The sequence below is a fragment of the Equus caballus genome, chromosome 24 (genome assembly GCF_041296265.1).
Source record: "Equus caballus isolate H_3958 breed thoroughbred chromosome 24, TB-T2T, whole genome shotgun sequence".
Classification (NCBI taxonomy): Eukaryota; Metazoa; Chordata; class Mammalia; order Perissodactyla; family Equidae; genus Equus; species Equus caballus.
The window spans coordinates 38,921,473-38,942,239 of NC_091707.1; the positions used below are offsets into that span (position 1 = coordinate 38,921,473).

At 42.9% G+C, this 20,767-nt stretch overlaps 1 protein-coding gene across 2 annotated transcripts in view; it reads right to left on the reverse strand.

Moving 5' to 3' along the window:
• The window catches only part of STON2 (stonin 2), a 138,549-nt gene that overhangs the window by 49,291 nt on the left and 68,491 nt on the right, over nucleotides 1-20,767 (reverse strand). Inside the window, exon 5 of one of the 2 annotated variants that reach the window (XM_070249887.1) lies at nucleotides 7,236-7,406. The exons of the other annotated variant lie outside the window; for it this stretch is intronic. Within the exon in view, the coding sequence (XP_070105988.1) occupies nucleotides 7,236-7,406 (171 nt within the window). The remainder of the gene's footprint in view (nucleotides 1-7,235; nucleotides 7,407-20,767) is intronic. 2 annotated transcript variants of the gene reach the window in all.

A 20,767-nucleotide genomic window follows, 5' to 3' on the forward strand; every position in this document is an offset into this window, starting at 1 on the left:
CCCTTTCTTAGGGGCAGAAACACCTGGGAAGAAGCCTACATTTTTCTTAGGAGCTGGACGTCATAGTCTTAGCATTCAATCACTCATTCATTCATCCAATAGCTATTTATTTAGATTCCATTATGCTGGCTCCTAGGTTTTCAGTGGTAAACAATGCAGACATGGCCCTTGGCATTGAGCAAGAGGAGGGGCAGGATATTAAGTCAATGCTCAAATAACAATGTACTATGCAGCATCAGTGTTACATGGGAGACACATGTGGTTTTCAGCAAAGCCATCACCAGAATGGAGACCAGCTATCCAAGATAACCAGCTCATACATGAATTGTGGCAGACTCTATATATTCGGCACCACTGTAATTATATGTTCACATGTGTTAATTTGACAAAAATACCACTAGAAATGCCTGCTCCAATCATATCATACCTCCTACAAAGCATTAGTTTAAATGAGTTGTTTAATCAAATCACTTTTCCACATAAAATACAAACAGCTTGTTAGAGAACGATTGCAGGCAATTGCTGAACAGTCACCAAGCAACAGAAATGCCAGGTGAGGGCTCAGAAAATATGCAAAAGAAGCACAGTTACGAGGACTCTGGGAAGATTGCTAAACAATCTCTACTCCGATGTATTTCTCTGGTCAAGATGGTAACGAAGGAAATACAATTTAGAAATGACCTACAATCCAGCTTACTTTCCCTAACATTGTGGTGTGGAAATCTCATATTACTGAACACCTTCCTGCTAGACTTCCTTGTTTCCCATGGAGCATAAATACCAGGAGGGTGGGGTTTCTCAGGAGGATAAACTCAGTAGGTAATGATATCCTCATAGGCTTTTTGTGAAACAAGGCAGCATCGATCAGCTTGCCAAGCAAAAGCTAAAAAACTAAGAGGACAGGTTGCCAATCTCATTTGGCCAGTAGATGTGGTCTCAGGGAAGTTACATAATCCTTTGTACCTCAGTTTCCTCAGAGGTAAATTTGATACACCATGCAGATTCAAAAGCACAGCATGATCTATAGCAATGCCTATAAATCAGTGGCCTGGAATCAAGTACTCCATTATTTTTCTATGTAACACTCTAAAACACGGTTTCTGTCCCAGAGAATATTTGAGAACCTCAATCCTATTTTATCTTTTTTTTTTTTGAGGAAGATTAGCCCTGAGCTAACTACTGCCAATCCTCTTTTTGCTGAGGAGGACTGGCCCTGAGCGAACATCCATGCCCATCTTCCTTTACTTTATATGTGGGATGCCTACCACAGCATGGTTTTTGCCAAGCGGTGCCATGGCCACACCTGGGATCTGAACCGGCGAACTCCGGGCCGCCGAGAAGCGGAACGTGTGCACTTAACCGCTGCGCCACTGGGCCAACCCCTCAATCCTATTTTAGAACACTGGTTTCCTATCTCAACCAGAGGCACAGGCTACAAGCCTTTCACCAAACAAATCAAGGGAAGATGGGCCATCAGGGAGGAATGTCCACTCAAATCTCCTTTAACCTCTGCAGTGTTGGGCCAGGGTTTGCGTAAAGGTCTCAAATGTTCAGAATAGATGGAAACTGGTTTCTTTTTGCCTAAGAAAGAAGTGATGTTAGTAAAGGGATGTTATATGATCTAAAGTAATGACTCCACTCCAATTAATGCCCATCCTGGAAGTGGACAGTGGGCAACCAAGCCCAGTGACCCAGACCCTTCACATTTTGCAGGATGGTGTGAGAATAGAAATGGAGGCATTCTGTTGGGATTCCAGTGATGTCTCTGTACCTATCAAGTTTGAGGTACTTGCAAGAATTCTTTTCCCTTTAAAATTCCATTGTATAGATCATAGCAAAGAGTCCGATGCTTACTTCCACATTACAAAGAATAGGTTACTTCCAGAAGATGGACACCTTCTGCCCCTTGGTTACTCTGGGCTCCAGCTATGGTGTCACCAGCTTTTCTAAGCAGGACAAAGTGCAATTTCGTGCCATGCCCTTCCCCCACTACAGAAGCTTACAATAATGGCCCTATTTCTTCACCCCTCTCAGAATCCATGCCCTTTGCCACATGACTTTGCAGTTTCTCCCTGCAAATATCTACTTCCCTGCCCTTTGACAATGGACTTGGCCTTGTGACTTGCTTTGACCAACAAGATGTTAACAGGTTAATGGCATAAGCAGAAGCTTGAAATGAGCTTGCTTGTCTCTCTGCCATGGCCATGAGAAGAACATGCTCAAGCTAACAGCAGGTCCTACGAGGAGAGTGAGGGACATATGGAGTAAAGCCATCCCCAACTGAGCCCAGCCAAGAACAGCTGATTCTCCCCACCCCAACCTGCAGACATAGGGGTTACTAAAAGCATATTGTTGTATGCCACTGAGATTTTGTGGTTGTTTGTAACACAGCATTATTGTAGCAACAACTAACTGATATACCCACCATAGTAAAAATTCACCTGTAGTTTAAGCGTTAAAACACTGTGTTTTGTTTTCTTCATACAAAACAAGTAATGGATCACTGAGGTTTTTTCCCTATTAGACTATAAAGTCTTCAAAGCAGGGTCCTAACAAAGCCTGAATGCCCAAGATTTACTCATAGAGTCCATACCATGTTCTAAATCCCAGGGAATACAATGGTAAACAATACACAATTCCAGCCATCAATCTGCACCTGTGAATTTTTTCCCACCTAGGATCAAGTCAGTAATGTACTTTTGCCCAAAGGTGATTATAAAGTTTACTTACACAGCCGGAAGTACCAAGTCAGTAATGAACTCTGAACCACCTGAGTGTTATTTGCCTAAGTACAGATGATCTGGAATCACTGCATCTTTCAGTAACGGAATGGACTGAAAAGACCATTGGATTATTGGTTTTAAATCCCAGCCAATCACCAGAGCTTTCTAAATTACAGATTCCTAGACCCCATCTATAGACATTTAGTTGACTACTTTGGCACAAGGCCCAGGCATCTAACACAGATGCAACACGTTAAAAAGGTCTCAAAGTAATGCTGATCATCACAAGAACTGGGGAACCCCCTCCCATCTCACAGAACCCCTCATCCAATGACTGAATCTCTTACATTGAGTTGCACTAAGCATTTGTGATGACATTAATAGACCCAAAAGTGAACACAGAGGGATCATCTCCAGGTGACCACACGTATCCGTTAGTTACTGTTAACATAACAAACCTTTCCAAAACTCAGCAGCTTAAGACAATAAGCACTGATTACTGCTCATGAATCTGTGGATCTGGATCTGTCTGTCTGATCTCTCCTGGGCCCACTCATGTGTCTGAGGTCAGCTGGCTGGTCTAGGATTGCCTCACTCACATGCCTGGTGTAAGATCGTTGTCAGCTGGGATGATAAAGGTTTCAGAGCCACAGCAAGTGAGGCCGGGAGTGTCCATATGATGACTGGGCTGGATTCCAAGGGAGCAAGCAGAAGTGTGTAAGGCCTCTTAAGATCTAGGCTGGGGACCGGTACACAAGCACACCTTTACTTCTGTGCATTCTACTGGACAAAGCAAGTTACCAGGCCAAGCCCAGATTCAGGGGCTGGGGAAACAGACCCTAACTCTTGATAAGAGGAGCTACAAAGTGATATCACAAGAGACTAAATGCAAAGAGGAGAATAATTGGGGCCATTTCTGCAATCAATCTATTACATAATCTAATAGAAAAATATCGCCTCCGGCCACACGTGATTTCTAAGTGTGGGCCAAAGCTTCGACCCTAATCTCAAAAGTTCTAACATCTTCAGGTTGACGTCTCTCCTGATATTCCTCATTTCTACTCCTGGCTACACACACACACACACACACACACACACACACACACACACACACATCTGACTTAATCCTCAAGATCTTGGTCTCAAACTAAAGCAAAATAAATCTATTTGCTCTCAACACTATTTTATATTACCCTTCGAGGTTTTTTTTTTTTAAAGATTGGCACCTGAGCTAACAACTGTTGCCAATCTTTTTTGTTTTTCCTGTTTCTTTCTCCCCAAATCCCCCCAGTACATAGTTGTGTATTTTAGTTGTGGGTCCTTCTAGTTGTGGCATGTGGGATGCTGCCTCAACATGGCCTAATGAGTGGTGCCATGTCCACGCCCAGGATCCGAACCCTGGGCCACTGAAGCGGAGCGCGCAAACTTAACCACTCGGCCACGGGGCCGGCCCCCTTGAGGTTTTTTAAAAATGATGTGGATGACACGTCATCCTTATGAGTACTTGTTCCAAGCAAGTCTCTCTGTGATGTCTCTTCCTGGCTTAGGACGTGTCTACAGATGAAATGTAACCAAACGATCATTAGGGCTACACTCTCCAATTGACCCCACAGCATTAACGTGAGAAGCGCCAACGGGTAAGAAATATTACAGGAAAGAGATAACACACAAGACCAGAAAACAGCCCTGAGGAGCAGGAAACTGGAGCTCACTGAAGATTACAGGCTGAGGCTAATTATATTTTAGCCACCAGCTGCTGGCTATGCCCTCCTCACTCCACCTCCCTACTCCACACACCCTTGCCCCGACTGTGACCACTTAGGAAAAGGACTAAAACTACAGTGGCTGAATCCAAAACTATTTCCCCTGACCCAGGCCCTAAGATGGAAGCAGCCTGGTTGGGATGTACACCAGTTATTACAGCATCATTACAACTAAGGTGCTGTTTTCTGTTTTTTAGAAAAATGACCATGACCTTCTGGTCAGCTCCACTCAAATTCTCTTAACATCCACTTGGGACAGCAGAAGGTGGTAGAACAGAACCCCAGAAACCAGAAAATAGGATAGCAGAGAAGTGGCCAGGGCTGGGGAGTGCCTGAAGGCTCTCTGGAGGGGATACAGAGAGGAGGAGAAAGCACACACAGCTGAAATGCAAGGTTTAAGTGCTTTTTTTTTTTTGAGGAAGATTAGCCCTGAGCTAACATCTGCTGCCAATCCTCCTCTTTCTTTTTTGCTAAGGAAGGCTGGCCCTGAGCTAACATCCGTGCCCATCTTCTTCTACTTTATAAGTGGGGTACCTGCCACAGCATGGCTTGCCAAGTGGTGCCATGTCCACACCCGGGATCCGAACCAGCGAACCCCAGGCCGCCGAAGCAGAACGTGTGAACTTTACCGCTGCACCACTGGGCTGGCCCCTAAGTGCCTATTTTATGTGGTTAGTTTCAGTCTGCTTTGCAGGATCACTACTTAACAGACTAAACAACAGGAGTGGATGAAAAACACAATGAAATAAAAAGAAACGCAAAAGTCACCATAAAGACACCTCAAAAAAGCCAAATTAAAGAAGATATTGCATTCAATTTAGCTTATGAAGAAACCCTAGGAAGTTCCAAAAACATGCAGAACAGGCCACACCCACACTCTTCTAAACTGTATTCTATTCCTGGGCACTGGATCTGGGAGAGAAAGTTTTGGTAGGTATGGTGATGTTTTTATACCGTAATGCATAGTTATCCAAAGTGCAAATGCTTCTGAGGGCCAGAATGGCTATCAATGCTCTTCACTCCGCAGGTGGCTTGGATGGCATCCATTTGTTTTTCAATCACAACTGAAGAGAGTCACAAATTTAAACGTCTCAACTCCAGCCAAAATCATCGTAATGGTTCCCACCTCCGTCTCTTGCTCACTTGGCAACAAAGTAAGTGGCATCCTTGGATCATCTTCTAATAAGCTGGCTGACTGGGCTGGAGTCAATCTACGCTTTTGATTAATTAGCCAAGGGGAAACCAAAGCTATAAGAAGGCAAACTACTGGCATTATCACCACAGGAACATTGATAATGACAATGAAGGAGAATTACTGATTTCTTTTCAGCAGAAGACATACTGTACTCTCCTGACGCTTAGAGGTTTGCATTCTAAGAAGAGGATTGTCACCCTACCTGTGCCCCTCCCGCTTCAACACGCACGGGCACACACAGCGACTTCACATCCTTCTTGGTACACTATTTTTTAGGGCTATTGTTTACTGCTGCTCTAAAAACCTATGTTATATTAAGTATAGGTTGCTCCTTACAGAGCATCCTTAAGTTGCCTGCACCACGGTGCCAAGAAAGAACACGTGCTGCATTTACAGAGACACCTGGGCACAGGCTAAACTTTCACATGTATCATGGGAGCGCCTCTGGTTTGGGCAATTTCTATTGCACTTGCCTATGCCATTCTCCTACAAAACACCTAAGCTCGGCATCAACACACACTAATATAATCACAATGTAATTTCTCATGGCTGTTAAAAAAAGAGGGCCGTCTCAATCTACTGTAGGAGTGTAGTATCAAATTAACATTACGCATAGCCTGATCTTTCCTACAGCATTTTTCTTGAAATCTCCCAGGTATTAAAGTTTGGGCTAGGCCAGGAACCAGAGGCAGCAGCTTTATTCCTTCACATGCCAGTGCAATCAACGGCTTGTGTTGAGAATAAATATTTGAAACTCAGAAGGCTATTAACAATGCAGCGCCTAGATTACTCTGAATTACTCTCTCACCCACAGCAATTGAGGGAGAAGTTCTTGGCACCAGCCCCACGCAGAAAACCTGCTTCCCAGCCTCCTCCATCTGCCTTCCGACCCTCGGCTCAAAGAATTCTCCACACACTATACAAAGATCTCAGTTTTCTCCCTGAAGTCCCACATGAATCCCACATTGAACTGACTTTTTTTGTCCCAGAGCACCACAGATTTAATTCAATACCTCCAAGTTCATATATATTTAATTAGACCAACTTATCCATTAACTCTTTTACTCAGACCCCTCTGCTGGCATCTTTCATTCAACATTGAAATCTTTTAAATAGGGTTTTCTGTTTGCTTGTTTTGAGACAAACTGTCATCTTAGTCTATTTTAAAGCTATGATAACAATTACTTGACTTTTCAGTTAGTCAGAGGTGCCATGTATTAAAGGCCCACAATCCTTAGCACTTTTCCTTCTTCAAAACCTATTTGGTAAGCAAGGTAGGGTTTTTTCCTATAGGGCCGAAAGGGTAAGTTGCACTAACTAGAGGTAATTAGTATGTTAAGTTTTGTTTGAAGGCTAGGGTATCAGGTTACAAGTTCTAATAAACCCTGCTGGGAAAAGACATTTCTTTGTCTTGGGACCACCGAGAACTAACCAATCAACCAAACAAAACACCTTCAACTCTATCAGAAACTCTCCCATCTAAACACAATGGAAAAGAAAAGCCAACACCATTGCAAACAAAATGAATGGAGTCCCGCAGCTGGCAGCCCTTACCATTGGGGGAGGAGGCCCCCTCCAGACCCTTGCCGGGGCTCTGGCTCTTCCTGGGGTGAGGCGAGGGTGGCGAGGGGTCCGGGATGTGGGTGCGGGTGGAGGTATGCTCCGTGCATGCTTGAACAGGACTCACCGCCGTCTGCCTGCCTGTCTGCCACTCCGTCCTCTCGTCTGGGTGGGAAGGGCCAAGATGAAAAAAAATGTGCAGGTTACTCACTGGCCTTCGCAGGCAGGCACACCCAGGAGGAGGGAGAGGCAGGGCGCAGACAGGGAGATTCTTCAGAGGCTGGGTGCCAGATCTTGCTTCTGATTCCTTTTGTTAATACTTCCTGAACTTTAAACTCAGTCTGCACAGGCATGGGTACTTTAGGGAGGCAAATAACACTTGGATAATTAGATTCCAAGAGCTTAATGCAAAGGTTACTTTGAAAAGGCAATGCTTTTTTAGCACACATACTTTAAGATTTAACCTTGAAATTTGTTTCCACTGTTTGAGCATTAACACTGGCACAGGAAATGAGAGTGAGGGGCAACCTTGGTGCAGGGCCCTGGAATGGCCTGGAGCAAGCAAACCTGGAGGTGATTTACACAATGAATTTCTCTATCTTTTAGACTCTAAGTTTTAGAGAAACAGGATCGTTTGCCTTGTATAATAGGCACATTCTTGAAATAGGTATCTGGAAATATCAAGATTTTAGAAATGGATCCACATTGAAAATGCAAGAACTTGTTACTGGATAGCCTGGCCTTTGATAAATCCTGAAATGAAGGCTTTCATAAATGGAGGGAATCCTTTTTGTCTGTTTTGGTAAGTGTGGGTAAGGCACAGCAGTATAGGCACAGCAGTATTACAGTAGAAGGAGACAGAGCGATGGAGCCGAGAGTGAGGAGAAGGAAACCAACACTTCTTAGTACAACTATGGACCAGGCGCTTAGCTCATTCAATCCTGAAAATGCCCTTATGAGGGAGGTATCAGTCTTCCTCTTTCACATGTGAGTACACTGAGACCCAGATGTTAGGTAACCTGGTTAAGGCTCAGACAGCCAGTGAATGGAAAACCCAGGATTTGGACCCAAGTTTGCCTGAATATAAGACCCCACGAAACCACCAGGCATGTCTCCCACCATTCTTGAAGAAATACTCACTTTTCTTCCACTTTTAGTTGACCTAAGGCTAAGTCACCTTTTGAAGAATTTTTATACCATTCCCAAAACTGCTATGCCTTGAAAGAAAATTCTGCAGGATATTAACAGGTGTAATAAAACTTTCTTTACTGTAGCTTCTCACAGCCTTTAATATGCTAATACATATGTGGATCTGAGGCCCAGGACTTAAAGAATGCCAGGTTTCCTTCCCCAAAGCTTTTTGCTTGGAAGGAGGGGATCCTCTGGGTTTGGGAAACACCGTTACAGAGATGGGTTATTGTTGTATTTTTCTACCCCGCCAGTACAGTCTGAATGTTTGTGTCCTCCCCAAATCCACATGTGGGAATCCTAATGCCCAATGTGATCGTGTTAGGCAGTGGGGCCTTTGGGAGGTGATTACCATGAAGGTGGAGCCCTTATGAATAGGATTAGCACTCTTATAAAGGAGACCCCACAGAGCTGCCTAGCCCCCTCCACCATGTGAGGATACAAGGGAAGTCTGCAGCCCAAAAGAGGACCCTTACCTGACCATGCTGACCCTGATCTCAGACGTCCAGCCTCCAGACCCATGAGAAGTTTCTGTTTCTAAGTTACCTAGTCTGTGGTATTTTATTACAGCAGACTGAATGGACTAAGACACTACATCTCCTCTAGCCCTTTTATTTTTCTAAATTTTTTGAACTTATAAAAATAATTTATAACAAAAAAGTTCAAACAGTATATAAGGATATAAAATAAAAAGTAAAAATCTACCTATTCTCTCTAACAACCAGTCCCACTCCCCAAAAGTAATAACTGTTAGGAATTTCTTATCTGCTTCAGAAATGTTTATGCATTAAAGCATATCTGAATATCCTTTTAAAAATAACACAACCAGGACTAAAGTACAACCATGATGTGTTATTTGGTACTTTCTTTTTAAACTTAATAATGTATCTGAGATTTTCCATATCAGCATATAGGATTACTACAGACAAATCAGAGACAAGAATAGTAAAAGACAGATCTATAATATGGGATTACTGCTTTATAAAAAGGTCCCCCACATGGGTCACAGTATGCTTTGTGACTCAATGTCAGAACACCTGGTTTCCCTTCCCAGCTCTGTGTAACCTCCAAACTTGACAGTCATGTATAGGATGGGGAGGACCCTAAGACCTAAATCACACCACAGGTTGTTGTGAGGATCAGTTAACAAAGATGATGACGACAATGACACCTCAGCCACCACTTATTGAGCACTTACTCTGTGCCAGGCACTTTTCTTAATGCTTTGTATGTATTAATTTGACGAAGGCTTACTCTCAACAACCCTATGAAGCAGGTATTATTATTAGCCCCATTATACAGATCAAGAGAGCCATCTCAGAGTGCACACCCAGCACACAAGTGCACAATAAAAGCCTGAAGTTGTATCAATGAGGTCAACTGATGTCGGCAACCCTGATCTTTGCTACTATGTATTCCTCAAGGTGGCATTGTAAAGTAGGTCCCATTTTCCCTTAGGAATAATGTTGTAATTGGGGGTTCTGTTCCCTCTCACCTTGGCTTTCTATAAATTCCAAAGATCTTGTAAAATAGAGATACCACAAATCCCACAATCATTTTAAATAGCAAAATGATGTTTCCTGACTCAGATATTTTGAGAAATTGGCTCCTACAACCCCTCTTTTTTACTGACAAATGAAATAATATCCAGAAAACCTGTGGGTCTTCTCTAAGGGCACATATCTTGTCATCCTGTCTCAGGAAACAATTTCTAAAGGTGCATACATTTGAACCCCATACGATGCACAAGGGACTCCAACATATTCCACATGCACATACAGAACATATCATATCACAGACCTGACATAATATTAATATACAAGTTAGAACAAGCATCAAACATTTAATTAGAAATAGCTTCCCCTGCCCCCCTTAGAATTTAAAAGGTCATTTGAGGAATGATTTGACTGACATTTCTCTTAGAAAAACTGTCCAGGGATAACGTAAATCAATATCTTCTTATTCTCTCAACATATTTTCCTGTAAAGACCAAGAGGCCTTCAAAATCAATCCACTGGGTTCTTTCCCCCTTACACAGTTGCAGGAGCTTCTCCATTGTTTGAGACATCACTCAGGGCCTCAGCCTGGTTTGGGGTGCCCATGCTTTGACATGATCCTCCAGCCAATTGCTCTTTATCTTTTTTCTTTGCTCCCCATCCACCTTCCCAAGCAAGGAAAGCTTTGAAGGTGAAGGAAGTCACAGAGGGGCAGACTGAGAGAAGGAAGGAAGGAGACAGACTCACATTCCTTTAGTGTGGGTATAGTTAAGTGGATACTACACATTTTAAGCGTTAAAAAAAATGAAAAGAACAGAGAACCTAACTCATTCCCTCCTCCAGCTTTGATGCCCACCCAACACTAGACTATAACTTTCGGCACAGTGCCTAGAAGGTGGTAGGAGCTTACTCACTTTGGGGGCTATTTGTCCCCCAAGCTACTCACTAATTTAGCATAATCTTCATGTCCAATGTGTTGTTTCTTATTCTCAATTACATTCAACCGTGTCCATCTATTCAGAAAGAGGTCTACATCTGACATAGACAGTGCAGCCCTGCTCTGACAGACACACACTAAGAAGATACAAACGCTTGCTTTGGCTGCTCAGCAGTCAGGAGTGGGGAAGGAACAGTGGCACTTGGGTCCCCACTCTGCTACTTTGGCTCCAGCCAAGTCACAGGTTGGAGTTCTAGCTTCCTGGTCTCTCCAGTGAGGATAATATCATCTACGTCACAAGGTTGGAATTGAAGACTAACTGAAACGAGTAGGTAAAACATTTTGTAATCAGCGGAGTCCGCCCAAATACCAGGTAGTGACCATCTCTGCTTCTGGCTCTCTAAATGTGTCGGCAGTGCGGCGTGGTAACTGCTTCAACAGAGGAACCGAGTTGTTTCCGTTGTTCATGATCCTCCAGCGCACGGTCTACTCAGCTGCTGTTCCCAAAGTAGGTCCATCAGAATACTAACTAGCAGGTGAGCACAACGCTAGTGGAAAATGGATCAGATTAGTCTCATGTGGACACAGACCTTTTCTTCCATTCCTCTTGCTTTATCAGACTTCTGAACTACTTCCTTTCAGCATAATTATGAAACTATTTTTAAACCTTTTGTTATGGAAAATTTCAAACATATAAAAGTGGAGAGAAAGCTGTAACAAACCTCCACACATACATCACCAGCTTCAACAACTATCAAACCTTGTTTCACCTATATCCCTATCCACTCTGGATTCCCAGTATCATATCATTTTATCCATAAACACTTCTGCACGTCTCTCTAGAAGATTCTGCTTGTGAACATAACTAAGATGTTATTACACCCAAAAAATGACCTATAACTACTTAAATATTATCCAATATCCAGTCAGTATCAAAATTTCTCCAAATGTCTTAAAGGGGTTTTTTGGGGCACTTTATTCAAATCAATCCTGCAATTGATTGATAAACGTTGCCTTTTTTAATCTAAAAGTTCTTTCCTATCTTTATTTCTTCCTTGTAATTTCCTTGTTAAATTAATTGACCTGGTTAATTGACCTGGTTCTTCTGTTATACAGATTGTCCCACAAGCCACATTTTCATGACGGTGTGATTTAATATGTTCCTCTGCCCCTTGTATTTCCTATGAATTTGTAGTTAGAGGCTTGGGCAAATTCAGATTTGATTTTTGGACAGAACAGTTAGTTGATGGGCGGCCTTGTGTACTTCTATCAGGAGGCAACTCATATTTGATGACCTCTGCTTTTGTGTGCTTAGCAGCCGTTAAGAATCAGTGCCTAGGAATTAGCTCATATGGACTGGAAAATGATCTCCTACTACATCTTCATCTATTAACTGGGATACCATTATTACTAAAAGCTGATATTTACCTGAAATGAAAGCACATGTTTCCACTTCTGTTTTTCGCCATGAGGTGTCATGTTAGATGATATATCAATTCCTTTCTATCTACATATTTCATTAAAACCTATTATACTAAAAAGATGATGCAGTTTAACACACAAAAAAACCCTACTCAATTAGATTTCTGGGGAAAACAACTGGGAAACACTATTCGGAAACCTTCAATCAAAGGGGAGAGGAGGACTGGTCCACAGCACATCGTTCAGATTCAAACTTCATTTTGTCTTTTGTGAGCTCTGTGACTTCGATCAAAATTTTAACATTCTTACCCCCAGTTTTCTCACCTATAAAATGGGAATAATAATACCTCCCTTAGGGCTTTGTGAGGATTCATGATAAAGTATGCAAAGAGCCTGTTCTGGTGTCCAAAAAATAGCAGGTGCTCAATAGATTGTAGTTACTACCGGTTTCACCATTGTCTCCCCCATACTGAGCACACTGCTTGGCAAACAGTAGTCACTCAATAAATGTTAGGTGAATAAATAAAGGAGTGATTGGCTTTACTTTGTCCCAAGCTGATGATGGCTTTAACATTCGAAGATGCTGGGAATACAGAAGTGAACAAAACAAAGTCTCTGCTCAAGAATTTACATTTAATTGTATGTAGGAATGGAAATATTTTTCTCCAACAGAAAGATAAACTAGTACTGTTATTACATTTGACTTGGCCTGAGGTGCACTGAGGGCTCACCTAGTATAATGGTGTCCCCCAAAAAGTGAGGCTGAAATCTTAACTCCCAGAAGCTGTGAATGTGACCTTATTTGGAAAAAGAGTCTTTGCAAATGTAATCTATTAAGATGAGGTCACACTGGATTCCGGTGGGCTCTAAATCCAATCACTAGAGTATTAGAAGGAGGAAGAGGGAGACGCAGAGATACACAGGGAAGACCACAGGAAGACGGACTCAGATAGGAGTTGTGCTTCCGTAAACCAAGAAATGCCAAAAATTGCTCGTCACCACCAGCAGCCAGAAGAGGCAAGGAAAAAATCTTCCCTACAGCCTTTTGAGGGAGCATGGCCCTACTGACACACTGACTTAGGATTTCTAGCCTCCAGAACTGTGAGAGAATAAATTTCCCTTGTTTTAGGCCACCCGGTTTGTGGTAACTTGTTCCGGCAGCCCTAGAAAATGAATATATCCAGTGAACCCAGACCAAAGATATGCATCAATCAGCCTACTTGTGGCTTAAACTGTTTAATGAGAGAGAGGAAAGAGGAGGGAGGGGTCCTAGACAGAAGAACCTGAATCAGTTTTAATTCATAGGTCTTGCATCAACTGGGCCCATGATCCACTCTTCAAAGGCTATGCAAGTACCAGCAGGTAAGCCTGCTTTACCTGAAAAGCAGGTAGGCAGAAGCCACGGAACTTGTTGGCACTGATACCTTGGGAATGAGAATGCTCTTTATGGAATCTGGCTGGGGGGGGGGGGGAGGTGCGGGGGGAGGAGAAACATTAACATCCTCTTCTACAGGGTAAAGGAGAAACATTAACACCGTAACACCGTCCAGGCATGGTGCGGGAAGCATACTATCCTAGGCACCCACCTCTCCATCCTTACTGTCTCAGGAAGTCTCGATGGTCTAATGGAGATGCTCCTAAGCACTCCCCTACTTGTCTAACCCTGCTGAGCCTCAGCATACCACCCACCTCGCACTGCAAGAACTCAATGCAATAATGTGGTAAAGAATCAGGCATGCAAGAGGTGCTGGTCTGGCACTCATTATAAAGCCAGTGTCTGCAAATCTGTGATAGTAACTAGTGGTGGTGGCCATTCATAAACATTCCCTGAGCCCCCTTCGCAGGCTAAGCACTGGGTTGGACAACGGAGAGACTAAGAACGAGCTACAGTCTTTGATAAATTGTGTTATGGATGTGGAATTAGGGATGGCATCTTCTTTTTTTTCTTAATGTGTCTTTTAATGTTATAATACTGCTTTATAATGAAATGCTTAAAATTAAAACTCTGATCTAATTTTTTAAAAAGATGTGAGAAAAGCTGCTATGTGCATATATATATACACATTTTTTCTTTGACGACATACTTCAGCTTAATCTTTCAGCAAGGCACAGCACTACGTACCTGGAGAGACAGTGTCTGCCCTCCAATTTACCCTCACCCACACTGCATCTAACACTGGCTCAGTAGCCATGATTCAGCACTTAATTGGTGCTAATTGTTTCAGGTGTGCTAGTTTTATTTTCCCACATTAGCTCCCCCAGGGCAGGAATTACTTCCTTTCACACCATCTGTTAGCATCTACTGAAAAGCCCACCATGGCCCAGGATTAGCTGGCGGTACAGACGGGACTATGCAATAGATTTCTCTCTACCTTTCTAGAAAACGAGCCATAACAAGCTGCCTAGTGATTATGTTAGGGCAGAAAAGACTATGACTAAGAGTTCAGCTCAAATGTAGGGTCTGCTTAATCATTTTGTATTGGTTCATCCTGAAATGGCACCACCAAGACTGCAGGGCAAAACATGCAAGTGGGACTGAGATCCACCCATGAGCCACCAGCACCTGGGAAACAGATGCGTTTGTGCACGTGTGTGTGCAGGTGCACTGGCATGTGTACAACACCTGAAGGCTAAAGCAAATTAAAGCCTTTCTTACAAAGAGATTAAAAAACCAGGCTTTCTCAGTGACTTCTAGAATTTTATTGTTCCTTCATGACTGCTACAGATGCTTTGGATACTTGCTGGAAGCAACAAGGAGAATTCGGCCCCATACACCTTTGGAAACATTGATAGCAGCACGATGTGCCAGACACTGTGCTAAGTTCTTCATAACTGCTCTTTTATTTATTCCACTCAGAGGCTCTACCATGTAGTGCTAACTCTGTTTCAGTGGTTGGGAAACTGCCTAGAAAGGGCAGAGCCAGGAGTGGATCTCATGTCATGGTGACTCCAGCATAGACTTCTGCCTGACCACAGTTCAACACTATTGGGAGTGTGCGGGGGGGAGTGATGGATCTAGTCTCAAGCAAAACTGTGAGTCCCTAGCCATTTTTCCCCCATACGTGCAGTCATCGCTCACCAATATAAGCCATGACCATTGACTGGAGACCCTCAAATGATTCCACAAAGCTGGCCTCTACACGTCTCCAGCCTTGAACAGAGGAGAAAAAGAGAACCCCACTGACGCCGTTGAACTGGGTTAAGAGCTGCATTCTCCCTCCTCTCCATGCAGAGGAGCTAACTGACATCAGAGTCATAGAAACCAAACCAAGGCTCCCAGGAGCTGACAGAGCCTGGCCTAACTGCTGCCAGCCACTGTGGGAAGGGAAAAGGGGGTCCCCACCCTCCTTCATTCCTCAGCAGCTTAATGAAGACTGGCCTGTCATCTTCCTAGGGAACAAACTCCTTAGCTGTCTGAGAAAGACTGATTTTTATTCTCAAACAACATAGCAGATTCTCCTTTGAAACCAAAAGTCAGCAATAAAATGGATCATAAACATGTATATGGGGTTATAACCCCCTTAGAGAAGGCAACTGGATTCCTCCCAGTCCCTGGGCCGGGAGAACTCCAAACTCTTGAGGAAGCTCCTCAGTGTCACCACTGGGTAGGGGGACGGCTGGTGGGAGTCATGGCTCTCACTGTGCCACTGCTGCCACAGATGGCCCTGGGTGGGCCAAGTCCTCTGTGGTCTCCAAGTTACGGGAGTATTTGTCTGATACCCTCTATTAGCAAACGAGGAATCCAGCTTTCTTTGCAGATTTGGGATGATTCTGAAAAAAGTCACATTCACACTCTAAAACGTCTAAGATTCTAGCACGCAAATGACACATAAAAGTAAGTACTTTATGTACATCATGAGCAAACACTATTTTTTAATCCAGCAAAGAAAATCAAACCATTTCCTTGTTAGACTTATTTTATTTATACTCTGTAAAATCTCTTTCAGGGACAGAAATTCCGGCGAAGAAGTCATCATTATTCAGATATTAAAAATAGTTTGCTGTTGAACACTCCAAATGAGCTTGAGTATATGACACCTACCTCAGTGCCTTGAACTTCTTTTGTCACTGTCATAGAACTAAGCTGACAAGTAGACTGTTTCTGGGACTGAGGATGTCTAGCTCTTTTCAAATAGGGAAGAAGTTGTTGTATGGAAAAAAAGATTAGATTTGTTCTTCATGGATCCAAGACATGGTGATAATAACAATAATAATAAGTATAATAATAATTATTTTATTGGAGGAGCTGATATTAACCACATCTATTATATCAAGCATTTTTCTAAAAGCATTAAATACATTTTTTCATTTACCTTCACAGCAACCTTATGAAACTATTATGACTGTTCTAATTTTGTAGATGAAGAAACTGAATCTCAGAAAAGTTGTGTCTTGTACAAAGTCAGACTGCTAATAAGTAGGGAAGTCAGTGTTCAAATCAGGCAGATAGTTGCCAAAGGACTAGTGGGTATGGTAAAGTGATACCTAGTGCATTGCAACACTGCATGTTGATGGAACTGGCTGCGCATCTTTCAAAATAAGAGGTGTTGATGCTCTAGTGAGACATTGGCAACCTACCCACTCTGGCCCCTGGTGATGCTCAGTTCTTAAATTCCATTGTATTGAGCTACTTAGTATCAACATGATTTTCTTTTCTAGGTTTGAACAGATTCTATAGTTACATTTTTCATCTTTGTCATGAAGTTAGCATGTCATTCAAAAAGTACAGGATCAGTTTGTCATCACAGGTGATGTTCACATTTCTGTCTAAAGGAAAGATTTAGCTGTGTACGCTCGTTCCAAAACTGTTTCCCTTTCTTTTTCTGGGAAGCAGATGGTAAAATACATCTTTGTCAGAGTTTCTGTTCTAAAGCTAACAAGCTTGTCAAGTGAGAAAGACGCTACAGAGAGCCCGTAGCTCATACTCCACTTGAGCCCCAATTAGAACGGATGTCAAGGTTCAAGCATGGCAATGAGGGCAGAGATGATCCTAACACTTTGAGGCCAGGTACGATTCCATTAAACCAGCCTTCTGTGCCACCTCCAGGGCATTAATAATGGGCCAAATCCACTATCCTCTCCCTCTCTGCTGCAAGTGCATCTATAAAGGAGAAGTGAAATATTTGATTTGTTGAAAGACTGCTGATTTTGTCTCCCTTGACTACTTTTTTCCTTCTCTTCATTTACTTAAATATTAGGACATAATTCAAGTCCCACCACACACTATGGAGCTTTCAAAACAAAATAATTGGGTAGTGTACTAAGTTCATCATCCAGCCTTGAAATAATTAAAATGGGAATCTTGACCAAATTTCTAGAACCTCTAAAACAGTGACAACAACCACCTTTTATTATTCTGAGGGCCAACAACTGGAATTCTAGGCCTCAAACAAGCTCTTCATCTCTTCCTCTTTTTCTACTTCCAGTTCTCTGCCAACTACCTCCATGCCCTTTCTGGGCACATGAAAGTAAAGAGTTCTGGAAGTGTCTTCTTTTAGGGATCTAAAGCACTTCAGCTGTTGTTACTTACACAACTGAGGCTGGTGCAAGGAACCAGTGGCAAGCCGAAGGCAGAAGTAGAGCAGAAGGAAGCCTGAGAAAGAGCAAGGCAGGTGGAGCAGAGATGCCCTACAGCAGCCTGGTGTGCCATTCCGAACAAAGACTTGCTGCCAATTTTAATTACAAGAGTTGGCACTAAAAATGGCGACGCATACTCTGTATGAAGACTGACCAGAGACACTCTCCAAGATACTATCCAAGAACTGACTCTGTGTGGTTATGGGAAGGAAAAGAAAAAGAGAGAAAGATCTAGAAGAAAGAAAAGAAAAAGAGGTGTCAGCACAAGCCCTAATCATGACCCTCTCAAAACTGACCAACTATGTCCCTCCTCACTCCAAAGACTTCCTGTGGTTTCCATCAACGAGATGTGCAGGGATGGTCTGCAGAGATGGATGAGACAGGAGAGGAAGATGCTGTGTAAAGAATATCCACTGCTTGACCTCTCTCAAGAGCTGTTTTTTCTTGTGGTTCTGTGGACATAGCTGGACTGTCTAATCACACATGAAAAATCCTGCATCTATAAGAGAGACAAAGGAGAGACTGAAGGGAGGGACAAAGATCTAAATTGGAGGAAGGCCAGGCTTTCAGATCACGGCTGTGGGTTCCACAAGCTTCATAAATAATATTCTTTGATTAACTATGGAGTCAGTCCTGCCAAAATATACACTAGGACTTGAAACCTAATTGAGGAAAGTCAATGAAAAATGTCAACATGAGGGGAAGCAAGATCAAAGAAATATATGTTAAGAGTAAGAATTAATGGAATATCTTTAGGGGAAAGAGAATGTGGGGGTGGGGGAGAGAGATACACATACCATGCAAGGGAGGGTACTGAAGGAGCAAGGTTCTTGAAGACGCAATAGGATTAATTCATGACTTTTTTGCTTTTGTAGAGCTCAGGAGCAGAGAGGTTATGAGTATCTGCTAGGGGTTACTCGGGATTGAGAACCAAAGGAGTATGGTGGCAGGTCAAAGACTTAAAGAAGCCTGAGGCTGTTGGTAGAGTATTGAAGAAAGAACTGCCTTTGGAGTCCAGGCTGGTTTGGAAGGCAAGTGAAGCCAGAAGATTCCTGAGAGAAATTCCAGGTGGAAATGAGATCCAAAGTTTAGCATGCCATAGAACAGCCTAGAGGGCAATTTCCAATAATACCTGACATCTATACAATGTTCATGGTTTATCAGTTAACTTGACATTGCATACTTCACTTTACTCCTCAATAAACCCTGTGAAGTAGTTAGGTAGAGTGGGTATCATAACTGTCACATTCCAGATGAAGAAAGTGAGGAGGAGTTGTGGAACTTTCCCAAGGTTTCTAGTCCTAGTCCCAAGGTTCCAACTGAAATATTAGTGTGAGAATGTGAAAATTGCTGGGATCTTTAGATGAGACAACACATGTAAAAGTATCTGATGGTGACTGACAAATAGTAGATGTTCCATAACCTTTGGTTGAAACTGAAGTTGAGTCATGTGGATCTTGGGAAATTTCCTCCTCACTATTGACTTTTGCCTTTCAGCCAAATATTTACTGTATACTGTTAAACACTGCAACATGTTTGAGGTGATCTAATAATGAATCAGACATTGACATTGCTTTTATCCTCAAGGCACATCTGATAGAGACTATGGTGCAATTTGGTGGTGAACATTCACTTGTTCAGCAAATAATTACTGAGTATCTACTATGTGCTAGGCACGTAGTGATACACCAGTGACGACAGAAAGTCACTGTGCCCATGGAATTCATGTGGGCAATCAACAGACAATCAATTAGACAAATATTATCAAGTTGGGTTAAATGCAATAGAGAAATATAAAGCAGGGTGTGGAGACAGAGAGTAATTTGGGCACAGGCAACCCCATGTTATACAGGGTGATCTGGGAAGGCCTCTGTGAGGAGGTGACAAATGGGCAGAGACCTGAATGGAGTGAAGGAATAAGATGTGTGCAAGTCTTAAAGAACAGTCTTCCAGACAGAGGGAATAGCAAGAGAAAGAGCCCTGAGGCAAAGATTGGCAAGTGGGCCAGTTTTGTATGAATATGATAAAGCAGAAAGTGCTAAGTGACACAGAGGAGCTGCTGTGAAAGAAAAGTTACTCCCACTTGGAGGTGTTAGTGTATTTGGGGAGAGCGTGATGAGGAATCAAGGAAGGCATACAGGAGGTGCTGGTGTCTGAACTGGGCCTTGACTTCTGGAAGGACACCATTTGGACCATGGCAAAGGAACACTGTAAACCAAGGTCCAATGGGAGGAAAGCAAAGGGTGTGTGTGGGGAACAAAGAGTTTGGGATGGGGAGCACATTTGATAGTGGGAAGCAGTTCAAAATCAGGCAGGAAAAGCAAGTTAAGACCAGAATGTGGAGGGAGGAAGAAAGGGCAGAAAGAAAGGAAGCACATAATTTTTGAACATGTACTATTCACTAGGCATGGGGATAGGTACTTTGCATTATTTCACTTAGTTATCATTTATTTCAATAAATAATTCTTTCAATAAATGAAATAAATATTGAGTTACTACCACTTAGTAAATAGTTCCCAATACACATTGTCAACCTCATGTTATTGATGACAAACCGAGGCTAGGAAAAGTTAAACCCGAGAGTGAGTCATGGACGTCAGGGTAAAGAGGTCAGCGTTTCGGCAGGGGAAATCATGGAAGGGTTGTGAGCACAGGAGGGACACAGGCAGTGCTATGCCACCAGGGATGAACCGGGCACACAGTGTGGACCACAGCTCCAGGGGTGGGACAAGCAAACGATAGTGCACATCTCAGACTGTCAGCTTCCAGGATTAACTGTCTAGTTTCTTTCGTATTCCCAAGGCCATGGGGCACAATGCCAGGTCCATCTCAGGTAGCCAGTACCTGACTGACAGCCTACCCAATCTGAAGTTCAGAAACAAGGAAAGGACAGCCCTGCTCAATGC